Source organism: Mustela nivalis (genome assembly GCF_964662115.1).
Source record: "Mustela nivalis genome assembly, chromosome: 11".
Taxonomy (NCBI): domain Eukaryota; kingdom Metazoa; phylum Chordata; class Mammalia; order Carnivora; family Mustelidae; genus Mustela; species Mustela nivalis.
Window position 1 is genome coordinate 101,533,454 of NC_139030.1, and position 26,083 is coordinate 101,559,536.

At 42.0% G+C, this 26,083-nt stretch overlaps 1 protein-coding gene across 5 annotated transcripts; it reads right to left on the bottom strand.

The window, feature by feature from the left end:
- Positions 1 to 663: 663 nt before the first annotated feature.
- On the bottom strand, positions 664 to 26,071 carry NIF3L1 (NGG1 interacting factor 3 like 1). 5 transcript variants are annotated; one of them, XM_082688941.1, is made up of 7 exons: positions 25,983 to 26,071; positions 23,829 to 24,232; positions 22,827 to 22,989; positions 18,129 to 18,255; positions 16,391 to 16,529; positions 7,869 to 7,952; positions 664 to 2,827 (listed from the first exon to the last, which is right to left on the bottom strand). In XM_082688941.1, exons 2-7 carry the CDS (start codon positions 24,181 to 24,183, stop codon positions 2,643 to 2,645), a joined length of 1,053 nt encoding a protein of 350 aa, XP_082545067.1. In that variant the 5' UTR covers positions 24,184 to 24,232; positions 25,983 to 26,071; the 3' UTR covers positions 664 to 2,642. The 5 variants fall into 5 exon arrangements, with proteins under 5 accessions (XP_082545067.1, XP_082545064.1, XP_082545063.1 ...); XM_082688938.1 differs by having other exon boundaries at positions 23,829 to 24,286; positions 25,983 to 26,058; XM_082688937.1 differs by having other exon boundaries at positions 23,829 to 24,286; positions 25,817 to 26,017.
- Positions 26,072 to 26,083: the final 12 nt, after the last annotated feature.

Genomic DNA, 26,083 nt, shown 5'->3' on the forward strand with positions numbered 1-26,083 from the left:
GTTGAACCCTTCCTATGTAGAAGGTTCTGTGCCAGATAGAGGAGTTTTAAGGAATGTGAAGGAAGAAATATGGGCTGTTAATAGCATTAAAAGTCACAGTAGTCTCAATACGCTGGAAATAAGTTTGAAATAACCGATGCTAAGGAAAATGTGACTTTAAATATGTTTAAATAGAAAGCTAATTATCACACTCTCCTAACAATCTTGGCATATAGCAGCACACTCTGGCCTTGATTGAGCCTGCCCACATGTTTAGGTCACGATCTTCTGCTACCTAACGTGTGGTCCTTGATGGCAGCAGCATTCTCTTGGGAACACAGAAGTGCTTGGGCCCCACTCGAGCTTCTGAATCAGTCTGCATTTGTAAACCACGTCTCTGGGCACCTGGGTGGCTCAGTGGGTTAAGCATCTGCCTTCAGCTCAGGTCATGATCTCAGTAGTCCTGGGATTGAGTCCTGCATCGGCCTCCTTGCTCAGTGGGGAGCCTGCTTCTCCCTCTCCTTCTCCTGCTCTCTCCCCGTCAAATAAGTAAAATCTTAAAAAAAAAAAACAAAAACTCCATACATTCTTCTGCACATTAAAGTTTGAAAAGCAATGAGATATATAACTAAACCATCAACACCTTCAAGTTAACAGTTCAGAAAATTTGACAAGTGAAAATAATTCATCTTTGGTGATACTTTAATTTTAAAAAACTCCAGAGGACATATTGGGGGTATTTTTAGTTATTTGGAAATGTTAGCAAGCTCGTAAATAAACTTTAACAATTGTGGTAACAATGGCATTCACTGCCCCCAAGCTATTAAGCAGCATCTCTGACCATATCATTTCGGCCTCTGCTTTCTGTCCTAACAATGGATGACTTACTTAGGCTCTTTCAATGCACTGTGCTGTTTCTTTACACTAGTGTTTGTACAAGCTCTACCTCCTGACTGAATTCTACCCTCCCCACGGCCCCAGGAAACCTTCCCTATAAGCCCTCTGCGTATCTTTAACAGAGGTAATTACAATAAACTCGTCGGTATCACCCAAACTTTTGTCCTACTCCTGCATCTCCATGGGCCCAGCACAAAGAACACAAGCAATGACTGAGGAAAATGACATCACGAGTCTCGAAGCTGTCTGCTCTCCGATGGCTCGACTTTTGAGGTCCGCCACCCCTCATCAAAGCTTTCTACTTGGCTTCTGATGCTTTGCTGATCCTCCTCCCACCTCCTCTCCTGGCTCCTCCTCCGACCCTTGAATTGGGGGGCGTTTCTAAAGGCTCAGTCCTATTTTCTAAAGACTCAGTCCTATTGGTTTTTTTCTGTGGTGAATCAATATTACAGGTGAACCACCAAGAATAATTTGCAAGTTAGGATCCCAAATCCTCTAGGAGATGACTGGTAGGAAAAGGGTCCTACAGAATAAATGTAAAATTCTTTCCTTTCTCATCTTAGACAGTTATTTTATTTTATTTTTTAAATTTATTTATTTGACAGATCACAAGTAGTCTGAGAGGCAGGCAGAGAGAGAGAGGAGGAAGCAGGCTTCCCGCTAAGCAGAGAGCCTGATGCGGGGCTCGATCCCAGGACCCTGGGATCAGGATCTGAGCCAAAGGCAGAGGCTTTAACCCCCTGAGCCACCCAGGCGCCCCTTAGACAGTATTTTAAAAGACTGGCTTTTGTCATTACCAAAAGAAAAAACTCCCCAGAGCAACTGGAAATCTGAGAATTCAAAAGAAAAACCTCCCATACCTCCCAGAGAAAATCCCAGTTACAATGGATTTCTTCTGGATTGCCTACATATCTCCTCTATCAGGTTTATCATCATTGTTCATTAAGAAGCAGTTAAGAACACAGACTGGAGCCAGACTGCCAGAGTCTGTGTTCAAACTCCCATCATTTCCTAGCCACGTGGTCTCGGGCAAACTCCATAACCTGTTTCAGTTTAATCATCTGTAAAATGGAAATCATAAAACCCACATTCTTGTTTCTACAGATTGGAAGTGTTTATAACATACCTGAGAATGCCTAGCATGAAATTAATATTGCATGATAACTCGGATTATTCTAAAAGCTATCTTTCTGTATTACTAGTAAAATTTCAGGTAAGTTATCTAAAAAGCAATAAAAGTCATGAATAATGATCATGTATATTAAAGAACAAAAAAACAAAACCTCATCCTGATCCTGAAATCAGAAGGTCAAAGCGTAGTGATCTACAAATGGGAACAGAGACAAACCTTATCACCCCCTAGAGGCCACTACCTAGAAATAAGTGCTCCAATCTCAAGTTTTTTAAAGTATATTTCTAAACTAACCAAGGTCAGAAATATCTAGAACACATCCCATCTATAAGTAAGCTAAGGAGAAGACTGCTTGAGCAACTTCCCCAGAATATTAAGTAAACAGATTTTAGTGGATCTTTATAACGAAATACGATTTACATTGTATAATCATCTTAATTCCTTTTATAATGAATACTGGTTCTGAATGGTCACTGTTACGATTTTTACCATATGAGCTACAGAACATTTGATGAAGCAGATTTACAAACCAGAAATAATGTACATTCTAAGACGTTCTTCCAGGAGGATTCGCGCTGCGCCGACTCACGTTAGGCATTCAGGCGGGGCTGTCCTCCCGCTCCTCCAGGAGGCTCTACGCCACACAAAGAGGGTCTCGGTCTGCCTCGGACAGGATAATATCAATCTTGTTTTCCAAGTGAGCACGCAGCATATCTCGAAGATCAGAAAGAAAGCCTCGTTCGGTGTTGCTGTGTTCACAGAGGACGACAGTTACCCCCTGGGACGCGGCATCCAGAACATCGTGGTGGGACATCTCACCTGCCGCCAGAGGAAAGGGCAAATCCGTAAGCACCAGACGACAGGCCGAGCGCCGACCCACCACTGCAGAAACACCACGCTCGCGCTGTGTAAAAAGCAGAACTGTACACACAAACCTAGAAAGTTAGGTACAGGTTTTCTTCCATGTCCTCCAATTGAGAGAGAGACAGGCCATCCCACCGAGAATTCCAAATTCTTTCTCTGTGGCCCGTTGAAAACAAGAATCTAAAAGCCGCATGTGCTACAGTATCTCCCACTGCCAGACCCGTAAGGACGGCCATTCAAAATGCGTCCATTTGGGGCCCCTGGGCGGGAGGAGCTCACTGCTTAAGCTTCTCTGACTCCATCTCTGCTCAACTCAGGGTTAGGAATTTGAGCCCTGCATTGGGCTCCATGCTGGACCTGAAGCCTACTTCAAAAAAAACCCAAAAAATACAAACGTTTCCATTATAAAATAAAAGAGCACTGTTAAGTGAAATGGGGCTTTCAGAAAACTCTCTCATATAAATATTAAATTACAAATACCTCCAGAAAACCCTAGGTATACTTCCCAAAGACTCCTTTATGCTTGGTGAACACCAAATTTTTCAGTATCAACTCCATTCTAATTCATAAAGATGAAATGAGTTTTAAGGCTATTTCTAAATTAAAGACAAGGTAATAAATAAATAAATAAATAAAAACAGAGCATTTATTTTCCTTTGACCTATGCAAAATTTCTAGAAATTCTGAAGTTACTGGTAGAACAGGACCTCATCTTTTGTAAACAGATTTTGGGAAAACTCAAGTGTTCTGAATTTTTAAAAATCCCATTTGCGAATCTGATGACTTCAAATTTTTTTTTAAAGATTTTATATATTTAAATGAGAGGCGAGAGACAGAAATAGTGACAGAATGGGGAGGAGAGGGAGAAGCAGACTCTCCACTGAGCGGGGAGCCCAATGCAGGGCTCAATTCCAGGACCCTGTGATCATGACCCAAGCCAAAGGCAGACATCTGACCCACTGAGCCACCCAGGCACCCTGATGACTTCAAATTTAACAGCAAAAAGACACTGCACAATTTGGCTTACTCATAATAAGCATACTTCTGAAATATGTTTAGAGCCCTAAAAGCATAAAAAATTGGGGCGCCTGGGTGGCTCAGTGGGTTAAAACCTCTGCTTTCGGCTCAGGTCATGATCCCAGGGTGCTGGGATCGAGTCCTACATACGGCTCTCTGCTCAGCAGGGAGCCTGCTTCCCCCTCTCTCTCTCTGCCTGCCTCTCTGCCTACTTGTGATTTCTGTCTGTCAAATAAATAAATAAAATCTTAAAAAAAAAAAAAGCATAAAAAATTGAGAGAAGCTTCTTAAGGGGAAAAATAACATTTTTTTTCCCCTGAGAAATTTCCAATCCCCCACACTTCACCCTGCTCCTCAATACATGAAATTTCATATATAGAATAATTTTTATTCATTTTTTAAAGATTTTATTATTTATTTTAGAGAGAGGATGTATGAGCAGAGGGGCAGAGGGAAAGAGAAAACCTCAGGCAGACTGCCTGCTGAGTGCGGTGCCTGCTGAGTGCGGTGCCCGCTGAGTGCGGTGCCAGCTGAGTGTGGTGCCCGCCTCGAGACGCTGAGATCCCGACCTGAGCTGAAATAAGTGTCAGACGCTTAACCTACTGAGCCACCCGGGGGCGCCTAAAACATCTTCATCTGTAATAGTAAAGTATTTAAATCTGAAATAGAAAGAAGACCCTAATGGGCCCACCTAGAAGCTGCGCTTCAGGAGAGACGAGTCTGGTGGCCTGGACTATTACAAAGGCTCTAAGAAGGCATGAAAGCGGAGACTCTGCAAAGACTCCACAGTAACAGCCGAAGGCAAGTGGGGGGAGAAGCCTAGCTCAGAGGGTCGCTGGGGAAAGAAAGAGCAAATGAGAGGATTTATACCTGCAAGGAGCAAGCTCCCAATCTGCTGGTCTTCCCACAATATTACCCTAATGACCTGATACTACCGTGCTCTGCTCAAAGGCGGAGTGACGAACATCAGCGGACGCCTGTGTGCGTGGTCTCTGAGCTGGTACTTTTTATCCCTAAAGTTATACTCAAAGTGGTACCTCACAGATCACAGACATCCAAGGTCAGCCAGATAAGAAGACACTTTGTATTTCCCCAAATAACCAGATAGGAAGACTATTTTAACAATTCTGAATTGCATTAATTTACCTTATGCACATACTGCTTAATAATTTAAAAAAAAAAAAAAAACACCTAGTTTTAAGAAGGTCATTATTTGGGCGCCTGGGTTGCTCAGTTGGTTAAGCAACTGCCTTCGGCTCAGGTCTTGATCCTAGAGTCCTGGGATTGAGTGTCACGACGGGCTCCCTGCTTGGCAGAGAGTCTGCTTCTCCTGACCCTCCCTCCTCTCAGGCTCTCAAATAAATAGAATCTTTTATTTTTTTTTAGATTTATTTATTTATTATCAGACGGAGATCACAAGTAGGCAGAGAGGCAGGCACAGATAGAAGAGGAAGCAGGCTCCCTGCGGAGCAGACAGCCCAATGTGGGCTCGATCCCAGGACCCTGGGATCAAGACCTGAGCTGAAGGTAGAGGCTTTAACCCACTGAGCCACCCAGGAGCCCCTCAAATAAATAAAATCTTTAAAAAAAAAAAAAAAAGTCATTATTTATAAGAAAATAATCAGAGGTGCCAAATAGAGATATGCCACAAAACAAATGGTCTATACCCTTAAAAATGACAGTGCTCTGGACAAAGAAGCATTCCAGATAGATGACATATTAAATAAATGTTTTAACAATATTAAATTCCTATATTTGATCACTGTCTATGGTCATATAATATCTTCATTCTTAGGACACATATGCTGAGGTATTTAGGGATAAGACAAAAGGTCATGTATACAATTTATTTTAAAATGGTTTTGGGGGAAATATGTAAGTAGAAATATATTTATACACACACATATATATACATGCAGACATATATAACGTGTATATGACACAGAATGTGCAGATGTGGCAAAATATAACCCTTACTGATCTTTATTATTCATTTATTTAAGTAGCTCCTTGCCCAGTGTGGAGCCCAGCATGGGGCTTGAACGACTGTTAAATTGAGACCTGAGCTGAGATCAAGAATTGGATGTTTAACTGACTAAGCCACCCAGATGCCCATATAACCATTAGTAATCTAAGTGAAGGGCATACGAAAGTTTATTGTACTATCCTTGCAACTTTCTACAGGTCTGAAATTCTTTCAAAGTAAAATGTTATAATTAATATCATTTTTAAAGATTTACTCCTGAGCAGGGAGCCTGATACGGGGTCCGATCCCATGACCCCGAGATCATGACCTGAGCCAAAACAAAGAGTCAAACACTTAACCAAATGAGCCACCCAGGCATCCCCATGACTGTTTTAAAGTCAGTTAAACACTAGGTTGGTCAAGCATCCAACTCTTGGTTTCAGCTCAGGTCATGATCTCAGGGCTGTGGGATGGGGCCCCAGGTTGGTCTCTATGCTCAGCAGACTGTCTGCTTGAAGATTCTCTCCTCTACCCCTCCCCCGCTTGCTTTCATGCTAATAAATATTTTAAAAATTAAAATATTAAAATTAAATAGTCATATAATGCTATAAGCTATTTTGTCAAATTATTTATACACTGGAAGTTTATTTCAATCTGGTACAAGTTTGAGGACTTATAAAAATTTTACGTCTTTAGAAGAATAGAAAATGGGTAATGGTTGTGTACGTCTTTAATAAACTCAGATACTGCTCCGCTATACTTCCAGATGTGACAGTATTAAGTCTAGCAGCCTCTGAAGGAGGGTGTGCTAGACAGATAATAAGGGGCATGGACATGGGGGGCAGGAAAGGAGTAATAATGCAAAGGTCTAGGAAGTAGCCATGGGGGTTAAGACCCTCGATTCCGGTCCTAGAAGTCAAAAAAGTAATTTTTTTAAAAGATTTTAAGTAATCTCTATACCCAACGTGGGGCTTGAACTTACAACCCTGAGACCAAATATTACATACTCTTTCTGACTGAGCTAGCCAGGTGCCCTGGAAAAAGTTAATTCTTAACTCCCGCTCTCTTAACCCTAAGGAGGAACAGAGGTGGAAATGCAGCTGGTATCAGGAAATGTACTAAGTGCCTCCAAATCCTCTGAATGAGAGGCCAGGTCACCTGTCAGATGCTTTCCCCTATGACAGAAAGTAACGCCTGGGTGCCAAACAATGACTGTCCCACAGAAATGCATCCTGGAGCTGAAGGACAAAGCGACGGGGACTGGAGAGGAAGGCGTGACCATCAGGGCAGGAGTCAGGGACAGGAAACGTTTCTCTGAGGAGGTATCTGAGCTTATCCCTGGAAGTGTAAAGGAAGGAGCCAGAAAGACATTCTAGCCAGAGAAAACCGCATAAGCAGAGGCCGCATGGAAGAGAACGAGCATTTAGGCTCGCCCGAGACACATAAAGGAAATCGCTGAAGGTTTCGTAGCTAGGATAGTGTCATACCCAATAAATCTATACTTGTGAAGAACAGTTCATTTGGGAGGCCTATGTGGAAGAAAGACTAAGATTAGGGATTTGATGAAGTATTTCAAGTAGGCGATGATGCCTGAGTAGAGAGAAAAGGAAAGGCTCTATGAAGATTCTGGAGCTAGAGCTGATAGGAGCTAATGACTGGCTGTAGGGCCGAGTAAGAACCATTTTCTGGCTAAGGTGGGAGGGTAGAAAGTGTCCTATTACCTGACATGAATCATGTGTAGGAAAGAAGATAGGTTAAATAAATGCTCAACATCAATCAGTCTTTTATATAATCTAATAATAAATTGCTAAATGATTTTTTCCCCTCTACAAAAAATATGGCCTGTCTCCAATTTCAGTATAGTTCCTGTTTAGTTCAGGTTCAAACAATAGTTATTAAATCCATTTATCTATCAAGTGCTGTTCTAAAATCTATGTTTTATCTCATAAAACAAACCAAGTTTGGGGAAGGATACACACATGAAAAGAAAAAGAGAGCCAAAGTCCGTCCTACCTGTGAGGTAAAGGTCGGCCTCCGTCCCCTGCAGCACCTTGCTTCCAGAACCAGCGCACAGGGCCACGACTTTGACTGGAGACTCTTCAAAATAAAAGAAACAAGAAAACCAATACTTTAGAATTCCCCTTCATTTTAACATTGTAATTTGTACCAAGAATCCATCACATAATGCAAACTTCAGTCCTGGTCTCATCACCAGAACAAGAACTTCGCTTACTGAGTTTTAAAAAGTAATAAAACATGTCTTCACAGGGGCGCCTGGGTGTCTCAGTGGGTTAAAGCATCTGCCTTCAGCTCAGGTCATGATCCCAGGGTCCTGGGATCAAGCCCCGCATCGGGCTCTCTGCTCAGCAGGGAGCCTGCTTCTCCCTCTCTCTCTGCCTGCTTCTCTGCCTACTTGTGATCTCTGTCTGTCAAATTAATAAATAAAAAATCTTTAAAAAAAAAAATCTCTATATTAAAAAAAAAAACATGTCTTCACAGAAACAAGAAGATTATTTTTTGATATTGCATAAATAACCCAACACAGGGCTATTATTTCTTCAGACATATGCGGCTGCACAAGCCTATAAGACGTACGCGGCTACACCGCTGAACAGTGCTAACTGCGCGGCTCTAGGCTTTGTCGCCGCTGCAAGGTAAAGTGACCTCTCCTGGGTTTCCGGGCAACAGTGAGAGGTAGACAGGTACTGTCACTGTTCTCAAGTGAGGAACCAAAACAGCTACTTAAAGGAATGCTACCAAATTGATCTGACATATATTTTAAAATAGATTTACTCTAAAAGAACAACCTTTGAAGAGTTGAAGAGTAAAACGACAGAAGCTTTGAAGCCCAGATCCACAAGTATTTCACCCTTAAGGATTCTAGAATGGATACTTTATTAGTGGTCACTCCATTAGAGGTATTTTAGATTTACTGATTTGAAAGAGAGAGGGTACATGCACGTATGCGCAGGGTTGGGGCGGAGGGGGAGAGAATCCTCAAGCACACCCCCCACTGAACAGGGAGCCTGACACAGGACTCCATCCCAGGACCCTGAGATCATGACCTGAGCCGAAATCTAGACTCAGATGCTTAACTGACTGAGCCACACAGGTACTCCTAGGGGTGCTTTAAAAGAGTGGCTGATGGCACCCTCTGCATGGAGAGTCCCAGGATCCCCAGGCCTGTACCCACTTCAGCTACAGCTGTCCCGTCAGGGTGCCCCCTGCATAAAGCCCCTTGGGACCTCCCCAGCCCATGCACCACCACTGCTCCAGCTGCCCCTCCGAGGCACCCCCTGCACAGAGTACCCTGGGACACTAGCTTTACACCCACTTCAGCTTCAGTTACCCTGTTGGAATGTCCTCTACACCGAGAGCCGAGGGACACCCCAGTATGCACCCACTTCACCTACAGCTGTCCTGTCAGGGCATTCTCTGAGAGCCTCAGGACCATCCCAGTCCATGCCCACTTTAGCTCCTGCCATCCCATTAGGACAGCCCCAACAGAGAGTGCTGGGACTCCAAGCCCATGCCCGACACCGCTCCACCCAGCCAAAGCCACTGAGCACACACAGCCTACACAGGGATGGTCATAACCCTTCAAGGTTAGAAGCAGCTGTTCCACCTAATTCATAGAAATGAACACAGAAAGTCAAGCAAAACGAGAAGACTGAGGAATAAATTCCCAACGAAAGAACAAGACGAAACCTCAGAGAAAGAACTAGATGAAACACAGTTAAGTAAAATGCCAAGCAAAGTTTAAAGTATGGTCATAACGAGAGGAAAGTGGAAGAACTTCAACATAGAGCCAGAAAACAAAAACCTATCGGGGTTGAAAAATAGAACTGAAATGAAAAATACACTCGAGGGAATCAACAGATTAGTGGGTGCGGAAGCATGGATCAGCAATCTGCAAAACAGGCTGATGGAGCACATCCAACTGGAACAGCAAAAAGAAAACCATTTTTTAAAATGAGGATATGGTAATGGATCTTTTCAACAACATCAAGCTAACAAACATTAGCATTATGTGTGTCCCAAAAGGAGAAGAGAGAAAGAATCATAAAACTTATTTGAAGAAACAATAGCTGAAAACTTCCCTGACCAAAAGGAAACAGACATCCAATTCAGGAAGCACAGAGTTCCAAACAAGATGAAGCCAAGGAGGCCCATACCATGACACATAATAACTGAAATGTCAGACTAAAAGAGAATTTTATCAGCTGCTTTCCAGCAGAAATTTTGCAGGCCAAAAGGGAATGTTGATGACATAAAGTGCTAAATGGAAAAAAACCTACCATCAAGAATAATTTACCCAGCAAGATTATCATTCAGATTTGAAGGAGATAAAATGAGCTTCTCAAAGGAGCTCATCAACACTAAACCAGACTTACAAAAAATGTCAAAGAACTTCTTGAGGCAGATAAGAAAAAGACACAATTAGAAGAAAGTTATGAAGAAAAATGTGTAAAATAAAATAATGTACACAAAAAAACATGAAGGAGGGAGTAAAGAGAAGTTCTTTTAAAATGAGTTCCAAGTGGGGCACCTGGGTGTCTCAGTCAATTGGGCAGCCAATTCTTGATTTCAGCATGACATACATTGAGAGAGTACAAGCAGGGGGAGCAGTAGAAGGAGAGAGAGAAGTAGGCTCCCCTCTGAGCAGGGAGCCTGATGTGGGGCTTGATCCCAGGACCCTGGGCTCATGACCTGAGCTTAAGGCAGATGCTTAACCATCTGAGCCACCCAGGCACCCCAAAGTCTCAATATATTTGAGAAGAATGAAGTTGTACCATCCATCTTTTCCGACCACAAGGCAAGAAACTAGAAATCAACCACACACAAAAAAAAAAACTGGAAGAAAACACAAACAACTTAAGAAAACTTAAACAACCAATGGGTCAACAAAGAAATCAAAGAAGAAAATAAAAAAACACAGAGAGACAAACAGAAATGAAAGTACAATGGTCCAAAATCTGAGACACAGTAAAAGCAATTCTAAGGAAAATTTACAATGATACAGGCCTACCTCAAGAAACAAGAAATATCTGACGTAAACAATCTAACCTTAAAGGAGCTAGAAAAAGAACAAAACCCAAGGTCAGTAGAAAAATGAAACAAAAGATCAGAGCAGAAATAAATGAAAAAGACTAAAAAAAAAAAAAAAGGGCTCAAACAATAGGAAAGATCAATGACACCAAGAGGCGTCTCTTTGAAAAGGTAAACAAAATTGATAAAACTTTGGCCAGACTCAAGAAAAACAGAAAGGACCCAAATTTTAAAAATCACAAATGAAAGAGAAGTAAAAACCGACACAACAGAAACACAAAAGATGAGACACTACTTTGAAAAACTACATGCCAACAAACTGAACAACCCAGAAGAAATGGAGGACTCCTGGAAATACACAATCTTCCAATATTGAATCAGGAATAAATGGAAAATCTGAACAGACTGATTTACTAATAATGGAACTGAATTGGTAATCAAAAAACTCCCAACAAATACAAGTCTAGATGAATTTACAGGTGAATTCTACCGAACACTTAAAGAAGAGTCAATACTTATTCTCCCCCAAACTATTCCAAAAAATAGAAGAGGAAGTAAGTCTTCCAAATACATTCTACAAGGCCAGCATTACTTCGATTCCAAAACCAAAGACACTCCCAAACTAGAGGCCAAAATCCTCACTGAACATAGATGCAAAAATCCTCAATAAAACATTAGCCAACCACATTCAAAAATGCATTCACCACAATCAAGCAGCATTTATTCCGAGGACGCAAGGATGCTTCAATAGTCATAAAATCAATGTAATACACCACATTAACAAAGCGAAGGATAAAAATCGGATGATCATCTCAAGAGGTGCAGAAAAGTCAATGGACAAAATTCAACATCTGCTCAATAAAGCGGGTTTAGAGGAAACATTCCTCAACATAATAAAGGCCATATATGAAAAACCCACAGCTAACATCAAACTCAATGGTGAAAAACTAAAAACTTTTCCTCTAAGATCAGGAATAAGACATGAATGCTCACTCTAGTCACCATAAGCTGTAGTCATAGCAATCAAACAAGAAATAAAAGATATCCAAATTGATAAGGAAGAAATAAAACTCTGTCGGTGATGTAATAGTATACATAAAAAAAAACCCCAAGGGGCACCTGGGTGGCTCAGTGGGTTGAGCCTCTACCTTCAGCTCGGGTCATGATCTCAGGTTCCTGGGATCAAGCCCCACATCGGGCTCTCTGCTCAGTGGGGAGACTGCTTCCCCCTCTCTCTCTGCCTGCCTCTCTGTCTACTTCTGATCTCTCTCTCTGTAAAAATAAATAAATAAAATCTTTAAAAATAAAAACAACAAAAAAACACCCAAGACTCCACCAAAAAACCATTAAAATTATAAATGAATTCAATAATGTTGTAAAATACAAAATTAAGGGGCGCCTCGGTGGCTCAGTGGGTTAAAGCCTCTGCCTTCAGCTCGGGTCATGATCTCAGGGTCCTGGGATCGAGCCCCGCATCGGGCTCTCTGCTCGGCAGGGAGACTGCTTCCTCCTCTCTCTCTGACTGCCTCTCTGCCTACTTGTGATCTCTGTCAAATAAATAAATAAAATCTTTTTAAAAAATAAATAAATAAAAAATAAAATACAAAATTAATATGCAGGAATCTGTTGCATTCCTATACACTAATAATGAAGTAGCAGAAAGAGAAATTAAGGAAACAATTCCATTTACAATTGCACCAAAAATAAAATAGGAATAAACTTAACCAATGAGGTCAAAGTCCTATACTCTGAAAACTATAAAACACTGATTTAAGATACTGAAGATGACACAAATGGGAAGATATTCCATTATCATAGATTTGAAGAATACTGTTAAAATGTCCATACTGCCAGATGCAATCTACAGATTCAATGCAATCCCTATCAAGATACCAACAGGATCGTTCATGAAATTAGAACAAATAATACTCAAATTTGTACGGAATCATCAAAGACTCGAAAAGCCAAAGCACTCTTGAGAAAGAACAAAGCTGGAGGCATCAAACTTCCCAATTTCAAGACATACCACAAAGGCTTAATAATCAAAACAGTATGGTACTGGCACAAAAACAGACACCTAGATCAATGGAACTGAATAGAGCCCAGAAATAAACGTACATTTATATATGCTCAATTAATCTTCAACAAAGGAGGCAAGAATATGCAATGGGAAGAAGTCTGTTCAAGAAATGATGCTGGGAAAACTGGACAGTTACCTGCAAAAGAATGAAACTGGACCTGTGTCTTACAGCAACACAAAAATAAACTCAAGATGGATTAAAAACCTAAATGTAAGACCTGAAACCATAAAACTCCTGAAAGAAAACACAGGCAGTTAATTTCTCTCACATTGGCCTTAACAATACTTTTCTAGATCAATCTCCTGAAGCAAGATAAACAAAAGCAAAAATTAACTATTGGGATTACACCAAAATAAAAAGTTTTTGCACAGGCATGTCTGAGTGGCTCAGTTGGTTAAACATCTGCTTTCAGCTCAGGTCAAGATCCTGGAGTCCGGGGCGCCTGGGTGGCTCAGTGGGTTAAGCCGCTGCCTTTGGCTCAGGTCATGATCTCAGCGTCCTGGGATCGAGCCCCACGTCGGGCTCTCTGCTCCACAGGGAGCCTGCTTCCCTTTCTCTCTCTCTCTGCCTGCCTCTCTGCCTACTTGTGATCTCTGTCTGTCAAATAAATAAATAAAATCTTAAAAAAAAAAAAAAAAAAAAAAGATCCTGGAGTCCAGCATCACGGGGAAAAAAAAAATCCCTGCTCAGCAGTGAGTCTGCCTCTCCTGCCCCCCCCACCCTGCTTGTGCTCACTCTCCTGCTCATTGTCTCTCTCAAAAAAATAAAATCTTAATTAAAAAACAAACAAACAAACTTTTGCACACAAAGGAAACCATCAACAAAATGAAGAGTCAATTTACTAAAAGGGAATAGATATTTACAGTGATAAATCCAATAACAAATTAACATCCAAAATACATAAAGAACTTACAACTCAACACTAAAAAAAAAGACAACCCCACAAAGTCCAATTTAAATGGCCAGAAAACCTGAACAGTTTTTGCAAAGACATACAGATGGCCAATAAACACATGATGAGATAGTAAACATAACTCATCATCAGAGAAATGCACATCAAAACCACAAGGAGGTATCATTACATCTGTCAGAAAGGATGAACTCAAGAAGACAAGAAATATCAAGTGCTGGTGAGGATGGGAGAAAAAGGAACCTTCACCCACTGTTGGTGGGAATGCAAACTGGTGCAGCCACTGTGGAAAACAGTATGGAGGTGCCTCAAAAAAATAAAAACAGGAATACCATATGACCCGGCAATTCCACTACTGAGTATTTATGCAAAGAAAATAAAAACACTAACTTGAAAAGACATATACACCCCTGTGTTTACTGCAGCATTATTTACCACAGCCAACTAAGGAAGAAACCCAAACGCTCATTAATAGATAAACGGACAAGGGTGATGAGCTAAGTATACATAATGAAACATTACTCTGCCACAAAAAAGGAGATCCTGCCACTTGCAACGATACTGATGGACCTAGAAGGTATTACACTAAGTAAAATAAAAGTCAGACAGAGAAAGACAAATACCATGAGGAATCACACATGGAATCTTAAAAAAAAAAAAAAAAGGAGGGGCCTCTGGGTGGCTCAGTCATTAAGCGTCTGTCTGCCTTCGGCTCAGGTCATGATCCCAGAGTCCTGGGATTGAGCCCCACATTGGGTTCCCTGCTCTGTAGGAAGCCTGCTTCTCCCTCTCCCACTCCCCCTGCTTGGGTTCCCTCTCTCACTGTCTTTCTCTGTCAAAAAAACAAATAAATAAAATATTTAAAGTGAACAAAAGAAATAAACAAAAAGCAGGAGACCGATAAATACAGAGAACAGATGGCTGCCAGAGGGGGGGGATGGGCAAAGTGTGAGGCGGGTAGGAGACACGTCGTTATAGAATGAATAAGTCACAGGGACAAAAGGTACAGCACAGGGAATAAGTTAATGGTATCGTAATACTATTGTGTGGTGACAGATGGGTAGTCACACCTCGTGAGCAGAGCATAATCTACAGACTTGTTGAATAATTATGTTGTACACCTGAAACTAACCTAACATTGTATGTTAAGTATACTTCAATTAAAAAATAAATAAAGCAGGGGCACCAGGGTGGCACAGTTGGTTAAGCATCTAACTCTTGGTTTTAACTTGCTTCATGATCTTAGGGGTCATGAGATCAAGACCCACACTGGGCTCCACTTTGCTCAGTGCAAAGTCGGCTTGGGATTGTCTCTGCCTCTCCCTCTGCCCCTCGCCACATTCCACGCACACCCATACGCATGCATGCTCTTTCTCCCCCAAATAAAGAGATAAATCTTTCAAAAATTAAGTCAATCAAGAAATAAATAAAATAAAACTTGGAAGTCCTAAAGAAAAACATTTTAAAAGCAGCTCTGGAGTTGGATCAGAAAGGAAATCCCATCTCTGCCATTCATGTTCTTTGGACACTAACTCCCATGAGTGGTCTGCGGACTAAGTTACCTATTTGTCTGAACCTCGATTTTATCACCTGTAACATAATAGGAATAATAATAGCTTCCACATAACTAACAGCTAGCATGTACTATACTTAATGTTCGCCGGTCAGTGTGCCCTGTCACATGGATTATACTAACACGATGAGTAAGGTTTTATTATTTTAACCGCAGTTTTTATAGATGAGACTACCATGACACAGAGGTGTTCACTGACTTGTCAAAGTTATGCAGCAAAGAGGACACAGAAATCTGAACCCATGGCATTCAGGATCCACTCAACAGTTACGCTCTACCCCCGCCTCTGCAGGGGGAATTCACATACTTAGGACATTCCGTACACTGCTAAGCTCCCTGTAGGAGTCCAACAAATATTCTTTGTTCCCCAAAATACTGGGAAAAGCCAAAAGACAAGACAGTGGCTACAAGACACAAACTGCAGTGGGTCACTCTGCACCTCACTGTAAAATATCACCATATGGTAAAATATAACATGTGCACTGTTAATTGGAGCAATAACAATTTCCAGCTCTCCTCTTGGCCCATGGTAGAACTGTTTTCATGTCCTGACTTGTCCAGGCAATGTGATTAATTCTGGACAATGAGTTGAACAGAAAATGGATCATTTCCATGTCAGAATATGGTTTAAGACCCTCTAAAACTACCTCCCTACAAGAGAAATCAGTCTGCGGTGAGGAGACTTCTGCTGACTTGAAATGAACAGCAAATATGAGAGAGACATAAATCTCGTTTGACAACAAGATGTTTGCCACAGCATCATCTAGTCTACCCTGACTGATAAAAGAAACCAGTCCTCTCCCATGAACTAACATGTTTCCTGTCACTTATATTAATATAACCAAGAACTTCAACTTTTGCCCAAATACTACATAATACTACATTAGTAAATGCACCGGACAAATAAATGGTACATATTTACCTAAGGTCCTTCCTACCCCAAGAGCAAGGCGAACATGAGGTAGTTTAAGGTGCCTCTTGATTCGCTCGATCATGGTAGCCAAGGAAACAGATTCATCCAGTGTGCATAAGCGTCCCATTCCAGCATGCAGGAGCAGAGGCTGAGGAGAAACTGAAGTTAGAAAAACTGTTCATCTTCGTCCTAGTAAACAAACAGCACGTGATGAGAAGAAAACATGCACACTTAGTATGTCAGCTTAGTATGTCAGCACCAGGCTAAAGCCTGGGGATGGAAACCTGACGAAGACATACTCTGACTTCTACAAGCTCAGACTTCTGGAAAGGCAAATTCTCTTCCTCTCCCTCTCTCTGCCCCTCCCTCCAACCCCTGCTCTCACAGGTGTTCACACTGTCTCTAAAAAAATAAAATAAATAAAGGGGTGATACAGGGAATAAGGTCAGTAATTGTATATACTGAAGTACCTGTGGGATCCATTAAAAGGAAAATGTCAGAGAGTCCCTGGAAATATGGGTTTTTTAACTTTTTACATTAAGAAAGCATTCTGAGCTAAAAAATCAAGATATAGGAATCATTATACAAACAGCAATCAGGTTAAAGGAGCAAATAAAATGGTCCAGGCAGAGGGTATAAAAGAGATAGAACCTGGAACCTGGAACTGAGTCTCTAACCCTAGAAAGTAGTGCTCTGTAATACTGGGTGTCAACCGTACTTAATGATAAAAAACAGAAACTTCAGGGGCATCTGGATGGCTCAGTCAGGTAAGCATCTGCCTTTAGCCCAGGTCATGATCCTGGAGTCCTGGGATCGAACCTTGCATCCAGCTCCCTGTTCAGTGGGGAGTCTGCTTCTCCCTCTGCCTCTCACCCTGCTTGTGAGCTCTCTCTTGCTCTCTCAACCAAATAAAATTTTTTAATCTTAAAAAAAAAAAAAAAAACAAAAAACAGAATTTAAAAAATTATTTTATATTATTTAATTTCTTTTTTTTTCTGAGAGAGCGTGGATATATGAGTTTGGGGGAGGGGGAGTCTTGAGCAGGATCCACACCCAGTGTGGAGCCGCACCTCATGACCCTGAGATCATGACCCGAACCAAAAGCAAGAGTTGGACACTTAATGGACTGAGCCACCCAGGTGCCCCCACATCAGAACTTCTTTTTTTTTTTAAAGTCCTGCACTGCTGTGACCCAAATGCTTCTGCCCCCACACAAATTCAAATGTTGAAATCCTAACGCCCAAAGGTGATGGTATTAGGAGGTGGAGCCCTATGAGGAGGTATTTGGGGGGTACTTAAGTCATAAGTGGGGAGCCTACATGATGCGATTCGCTTATACAATAGTGCTCCAAGAGGTACCCCGAGTCCTTCCTTTTATGTGAGAACACAGAGAGAAGGCGCCGCTGATGAACCAGGGAGTAGGCCCTCACCAGCCACCACTCCAATCTGTTGGTACTGTTATCTTGGACTTCCTAGCCTCCAGAACTGTGAGAAGTAAAATTTCTGTTGTTCATAAGCTATCCAGTCTGGGGTATTTTGTCAGAGCAGCCCAAATGGACTGAAACATCTACCAACAGTTTTCTACTCCTGGCATGTCTTCCTTTCTCAATTTTTTTTTTTTCCAGGATGCTTTACGCATTCTATACCACCTTGTGCTTCTTTAAGTAACAGTTATCACAGCCTGTCAATCTAACAAACTACAAATGAAACTGTCAAACAAAAATGCACAGTAATATATTTTTGTTACCTTCTCCAGTGACAGAATTTCGGTCTTCTGATAGAACTGTCTGCTCTGCGAAAGAAAAGCCACCACTTGCATCAAGGCCTCCTGACTACAATTCAGACTAACCCGTGTTTGCTCCTCCTCATCAGTCCTATAAAAGAAAAAAAATCACTTGCTCCTTTAGGATAAAGTAAGTGAAATGTATTTTATTTTTTGTAAAGATTTTATTTATTTATTTGAGAGAGGGCACGCACAAGCACATGCTCACAAAAGGGACAGAGAGAGAGGGAGGGAGAATCCCAAACAGACTTTGGGCTGAGCTTGGACTTAGCTGCCAAGAGGCTCAGTCTCGTAACTCTAAGATCATGACCTGAGCGGAAACCAAGAGTCAGATGCTTAACCAGGCACTTAACCGACCGAGCCACCCAGGGGCCCCATGACATGTATTTTTAAACAATCCATTTTACAACTCCTGTAAAAGAGGTTAGATTCCATGAAATTTAAGATTCGATCCCAAACCAAACTATTTTCTAGAACAGTATTTCTCAAACTTCCATATGCATCAGGGGTGCTTGGGTGGCTCAGAGGATTAAGCCTCTGCCCTCGTCTCAGGTCATGATCTCAGGGTCCTGGGATCGAGCCCCACATCGGGCTCTCTGCTCAGCAGGGAGCCTGCTCCCCCACCACTCTCTGCCTGCCTCTCTGCCTACTTGTGATCTCTCTGTGAAATAAATAAAATCTTTAAAAAAAACAAAAACAAAAAAAACCTTCTGTATGCATCAAAATCTTCTTGTAAACTTCTTTTTTAAAGATTCATTTATGTGAGAGAGAGAGAAGAGGGAGAGAGAATCTCAAGCAGCCTCTGTGTTCAGTGCAGATCCCAACACGGGGCTTACTCTCATGACCCTGAGATCACCACCTGAGTGGAAACCAAGAGTCAGATGCTTAACCCAGGAGAACCCAGGCACCACAAAATCTCCCTGTAGACTTAATAAAACACAGATTGCTGAGCTCTACCTCCCAGATTCAGTAGTTGTAGGTTGTGATCTGAGAATGTACCTTTCTAACAAGTTCCAGGTGATGCTGATGTTGCTGACCCAGGGACCTCATTTTGAAACCATTGTTACAGAACTATTGTTTTTTTTTAAATTTTATTTATTTGGCAGAGAGAGAGAGAGAGAGGCAGCACAGAGCAGGAGAAGCCGGAGAGGAAGAAGCAGACTCTCCACTGAGCAGGGAGCCTGATCCAGGGCTTGATCCTAAGACCCCGGAATCATGACCTGAGCCAAAGGTAGATGCTTAACCTACTGAGCCTTCCAGGGGCCCTGTTACAGAACTACTCTTAATTCCAGGTGTGCATCAGCAATCTGCTACCTTCTTAAAATGATAGCTGCTGGACTCTTCTACAGATCCAGTGAAAAAGAACTTCTATGAATGGGACTACAGCAAACTGCATTTTTTTTAAGGCCCTACGGAAGTTAACTTTCAAATATCACTGAATACAAGATTCTCCGGGACAGATTTTCAAGCAAACTCTATTCTAGTTACATAGATCTAGAATGAAAAGCCAAAAACAAGCATTTTTCATAAGCATCCCATTAACATTGATGTAGGGGCTCCCTGAGTCACCCTCTGATAAGCAATGCCAAATAGAGCCTCTCCAAAAAGACTGGCATCAGGAAAGTTCGCTATTTAACCGTAAACTCTAAATATAATCATAGAAGTCTAGAACTAAAAGACACCTTAAAAGAATCTGGAAGAGGGCGGTGCCTGGATGGCTCAGTGGGTTAAAGCCTCTGCTTCCGGCTCAGGTCATGATCTCAGGGTCCTGGGATCGAGCCCCGAGTCGGGCTCTCTGCTCAGCAGGGAGTCTGCTCCCCCACCCCTCGCCTGACTCTCTGCCTGCTCGTGATCTCTGTCAAATAAATAAATAAAATTAAAAAAAAAAAAAAAGAATCTGGAAGAGTAGTTGTCAACACTAGAATCATCTGTGGAGTTTGGAAGAAAAAGGAAAAACTGCCAGGACCCCAATCTAGTGGTAAAACCCAGATATTACCTGTAACAGGGAAAAACTAACACCAAATGTGCATCAGTTGGGGGGGGGGAAGCTTATCAGTTAGGAAGAATGCTTAAAGAAACCTGGTACATCTAAAATAAGAAACATTACATATCAGGCAAAGAGATCTTCTTTTTTTTTTTTTTTTTTTTTTTAAAGATTTTATTTATTTATTTGTCAGAGAGAGAGTGAGGGAGAGCGAGCATAGGCAGACAGAGTGGAAGGCAGAGTCAGAAGCAGGCTCCCTGCGGAGCAAGGAGCCTGATGTAGGACTCGATCCCAGGACGCTGGGATCATGACCTGAGCCGAAGGCAGCTGCTTAACCAACTGAGCCACCCAGGCGTCCCCAAAGAGATCTTCTATAACTATATGGAATGATCTCTAAGACACCCTGCTAATAAGAAAGACAAATACAGCATATCATTTAATTAAGTGGGGGAAAACAACCAAAAAACTATACATTTCTTCAGATCCCGGTATATGCATGGAAAGATACCCACTTCTCGGAAAACAGGGACAAGATCATTTGCAAGGAGGACTTCTGTATTGTTTGAAATTTTATTTATTTGTATCACTGTCTTTTAATATCAGTACTTACACAGTATTTCCATAAGGTACAAGACTGCCATTATTGGAATCTATAAAGTCCTATAATTTCTCTTGAGAGTCTTTAAATTCCTCAACACCATTAAAAAACATTTTCAATTATAAAAGGTCTACACTTAAAAACCTCTCTTAAGAGGCACCTGGTTGGCTCAGTTGATTAAGCATCTGACTTTGGCCCAGGTCATAATTTCACGATCCTGGGATTGAGCCCCACATTGGGCTCCCCGCTCGGCAAGGAGTCCACTTATCTCCCACTCCCTCTGCCCCACCCCGCTTGTGTGTGCACGAACATGCTTGCTCATTCTCCCTCAAATAAATAAAATCTTTAAAAACAAAACAAAACCAAACCACTTATGGTTGTAGCCTGATAGAGATTTCCATTTTATTAAAATCTTTATTTTTTTTTAAAGATTTTAGTTATTTATTTATTTGACAGATAGAGATCACAAGTAGGCAGAAAGGCAGGCAGAGAGAGAGAGAGGAGGAAGCAGGCTCCCTGTTGAGCAGAGAGCCCTATGTGGGGCTCGATCCCAGGACCTGAGCTGAAGGAGGAGGTTTAACCCACTGAGCCACCCAAGCGCCCCTTTACTTTTGTTTGTTAAACAATTACTAAGTTCCAGCTTTGTATAACTTGTCTTTTAACATGTTTCAAAAGGCATGAGGATAAATTAGCTTCAAAGGAAACCTTCTATGAGGCACCATTTTGGTATCTCTGCCCTAAATAAATGATTGGCCTTATAAGAGACACCTGAATGGTCTGTTTGTTTTTCCCTTTAAAGTATTCAGGACGACTTGGGAGAAAGGGGAATCCTCTTGCACTGTTGTTGTGAATGCAAACTGGGTGCAGCCACTCTGGAAAATAGTACCGAGTTCCTCAGAAACTTAAAAATAGAATTCCCCTACAACCCAGCAATTGCACTACTAGGTATTTATCTAAAGGACAGAAACATAGTGATTGGAAGTGGTACATGTACCCCAGTGTTTATAGCAGCAGTGTCCACAATAGCCAAAATACAGAAAGAGCCAAGATGTCCATCAACAAATAAATGGATAAAGAAAACATGGTACATATATATAATGGACTATTACTCGGCCATCAAAAATAATGAAATCTTGCCATTTGTACCTATGTAGATGAACTAGAGTACTATGCTAAGCAAAAAAAGAGAAGACAAATACTGTATGATTTCACTCGTATGTAGAATTTTAGAAACAAAACAGATGAACACAGAGGAAGGGAAGGAAAAATAAAATAAGATGAAAACATAGAAGGAGGCAAACCATAAGAGACTTTTCTTTTTTTTTTAAAGATTTTATTTATTGTTTGACAGAGACACAGCAAGAGAGGGAACACAAGCAGGGGGAGTAGGAGAGGGAGAAGCAGGCTCCCCACTGAGCAGGGAGCCCAATGCAGGGCTCGATCCTAAGACCCTGAGATCATGACCTGAGCCAAAGGCAGATGCTTAATGGACTGAGCCACCCAGATGCCCCAAAATAAATAAAATTTTAAAAAGTGCTTGGGGGGGCGCCTGGGTAGCTCAGTGTGTTAAGCCTCTGCCTTCGGCTCAGGTCATGATCTCACAGTCCTGGGATCGAGCCCCGAATCAGGCTCTCTGCTCGGCGGGGAGCCTGCTTCCTCCTCTCTCTGCCTGCTTCTCTGCCTACTTGTGATCTTTGTCTGTCAAATAAAATCTTTAAAAAAAAAAAAGTGCTTGGGAATCACTTTTACTAGAAACTGAAAGTAAATCCATGTAATCAGTGTTATCAATAGGGTTTATCTATATACTCTCAGGTAAAAAACCACCTTTCAACGTTATCAGGAGGATTAGAAATATTATAAGCAAAAGGGTGTAGCACAGTCCCTCCCACATAGAAAACAGTGTTACTTGTCATTTTACTGTTTTGAAAAGACCCCGTGGAACACCCACATGCAGATGAGAAGTGTGCTGCCCTAAAAACCCACTCTGGGGCAAAATAGATCTAAATAGCAGGGTTATAGAATTTATAAGGAAGATCCATACAGATAAATATACATAAAAAAGGAGAATAATATATCGTACCTTGTAGAAAAAGAAGTGACAGAAACATCTGTAATATCTTTCACTACAGAAATGACTTTGTCCAGGTCTTCGGTGCCGTTAACACTGAATTCGACCCTGTGCGTCCCCGCTGTGGGGTAGGTGGGAGCTTTGGAAGGATGTATGGGCCTGGAGGTGCAAACTCCTAGGGAAAAAATGGTGTCTTTTTTTTTTTTTTTAATTAAAAAGATAAACTGTTATGAGCAAAATTTTTAAGGAAATGAGTTCTTAAAGATCAATTCTCAGACTCTTATGTAACACACATGCACACATCTCTTACATATACACCTAAATCCTATATACTAAATCGCCGTAATGTAGGATTTTGTACATACAAAACCAATTTGTTTTCAGAATTATTTCCAGAAGACTCTTAAATAACACAAAAACTTGACTCATGAATACTTAGAGGATATACGGAATTTGTGACTGCTTCCTAAATTTATTCATGTAAACCATCATTCTGGTTGCAAATGCTCACAGCCTACTTGGCCACATTAATCCAGGTTATACAATCATAAAAGCTTCAGCCCCAAACGAGTAAACTAAAGTAACTTACTAAAAGTAAAACTAAAACACATAGGCTAAAGTCCTTCATTGTACTGGGCAGGAGTAAGCATTCAATAAAACTCTGAGGTCTGTTTAACTAACGCACGCAGTATATTCTGGAGAGGCCTGAGCTCTGGACTCAATTTAACAAGCGCTTCTCAAACTTCCGGGTGCCAGGCACAGTGACACTTGAGTGAGGACTCCCAAAGCTCAATCCAGCAATGAAGATTGCCTATGCTTTCCGTATTCATTAAGGACAAAATTTTCGTTTATTAAATACGGTTGCCAGATTCCACAACATTATTTTTAAATATATAAAAATAAAATCATGGTACCCACAGCTAAAGCAATTAAAATTCTTTTGGAAAGACATTCTAAAATTTCAAAGCATTTGTAGGGAAAATAGTTAACAGGAAGGAATAAGAGGCTTCTCACCAAGCCCTTTAGCCAACCAGCTGTTGACTCCCTGGGGTGAAGCATCGTAGGCTGTGTGAGGAGAGTAAATCCCGACTCTGTTTTCCAGAGCCCGGATCACCAGGCGCTCCTTCCAGGTTTTCCAGGTTATACGCTTCAGGGGTCGGAAGATGGGTGGGTGGTAGGAGAGAATGAGATCCACCTTCTTCTGCAGTGCCTCCTCCATGACTTGCTCGGTCAAGTCAATGGTAAGAAAGAGAGTGTGTACGGTGTGTGGTGGGCTTGGTTCCACCAGTAGCCCAACATTGTCCCAACTCTCAGCAAGGGAGAGGGACGCAAAGTCATTCAAGGAAGAAACGAGCACCTTCAAATCCATGAAGGAGCGGGAAGGATTGCAGACTGGGTTATGAACAAGCCGGACTGTTCTGCGAATGAGGCGTACAGATGACAACATACAGAAATCAGGCAAAACTGAGTATCTGAAGTCAAAACACAGAAAATGGTACACAGACACACTTTAGGCCTGGACCTTCAAGGGAGCAAAGCAAAGGAGCAAAAGAGCTGTAGTCACATATTCCTGGGTTCAAATACTAATTCTGCCACTTATCATCACACGGTATCTTAGGTAACTCATTTAACCTGAGGTTATTTTCTCATTTACAAAATGGGAGACACTATAACCTACATCAGAGGCCATTCAAGGAGCAAATGAATTAATATGTGTAAGTCACCTAGCATGAGCTTGGTACTTAATACACCAAATGTTCATCCCTACTTCCTGGACCTCACAGAAGCCCTGATTCTTGTTCTCCCCACTCTTGCTTCAACCACTCGCCTCCCTTCTCCAGTTCTTTAAATACCACCCTTTCTTCCAAGACTCCTTCAACTTCCAAAATAAAGCTTCTCAAAAAACCTTTTCAGTGTCTGGGCCCTATACAAAACTAACACTCAACTTCAATTAGAATCCAGGAACAGGGGGCCTGGGTGGCTCAGTGGGTTAAAGCCTCTGGATCCTGGGATCCAGCCTTGCATCAGGCTCTCTGCTCCGAGGGGGTGCCTGCTTCCTCCTGTCTGTCTGTCTGCCTCTCTGCCTACTTGTGATCTCTGTCAATTAAATAAATAAAATCTTAAAAAAAAAAAAAAAGAATCCAAGAACATTTCTATTTTTGAAGAAGAGCATTCATAGTCTGCGTAACTGACAAGATAAGCATAGCCAACTGTAAATTTAACCAGATAATCGTAATTTCAAAACCAAGTATTTCCACAAAAATATTTAACACATTTGTTGAAAAATGTACTCTTTCAGGGGGGCCTGGGGGGCCCAGTCGTTAAGCATCTCCCACTGTCTCTGTGTGTCAAATAAATATTTTTTTAAAAAATGTACTTTTTCAGCAAAAAACATTTACTACGACATGTGTGTACTTATTCAGAATCTGATTTGAAATGATGCGGAGCCTCCAAACCCCACTGGAGCCTGGGGTCTTGGAAGATCTTCTGAAGGTCCTTACACACTTCCCTTCCCCGGATTCCAAGCGCTGATACCGCCCCGCTCTCCAGACTCTTCTAAATCTGGCAGGCGTGAAAGTAAAGCCCTGGTGGCCCACCAGAGTTTTGCGTGATGTACTGCTAAATCTGAAAGAGCCCTTCAAGGTAACAGAGAAGACCCTCCACTTCACAGACCAGGAAACTGCGAGGCTGCGCGTCCTGACGCCGCAGGTAACCACGGGAGGCGGCACAGCGGGTGGGCAGCAGCGCCCACTCTGAAACCCGACCGACCCCCAGAGCCGCGGCCGTGTAAGCCACCTCCTAACGTCTGTTGTTCCGCCCACCTGAGGATAAAAATACCCGCGCCCCGCTGACAGCGTGGTCGAGATGCAACCGTACAGCTGGGAACAAAGCCCAGTGTCCGCCCTGATTTTAAGCACATTAGTATGGACCACTTGACAGGCTGCAAACTGCACCCTGCTCCGTGACTTCAGATACCTCCCCATTTTAGTCCCACTTCAGACCTTTTCCGGGATAATGAAGAGCCGAGACCCAGCCTGAAGCTCCTGAGTAGGCACTCCTACCCCACTAGCGCCCTATGCCCTCAAGCTACACACAAATTTCCTGCCCGTCTCCTCCTCCGCCTTCCCTCCCAGAAGCACCGTCTTAACCTCCACAGCGTGCACTAACCCCACGCCCGCCACGAACTGCGCTCACTACTTCCGGTCCTGCGCAGGGCCTCCTGGCACTGCAGGATGGGATGGGAAGGAGCCGGGCGGAACTGGTCCTCC

Coding starts and splice junctions, on each gene's coding strand:
- NIF3L1 (XM_082688938.1), bottom strand. CDS start 24,261: ATGTTGTCATCTGTACGCCTCATTCGCAGAACAGTCCGGCTTGTTCAT. Junction 18,256..22,826: donor GTCACTTCTTTTTCTACAAG/GTACGATATATT, acceptor TTTCTTTTATAG/GACTGATGAGGAGGAGCAAA. Junction 2,828..7,868: donor GGCCGACCTTTACCTCACAG/GTAGGACGGACT, acceptor CTCTGGCGGCAG/GTGAGATGTCCCACCACGAT.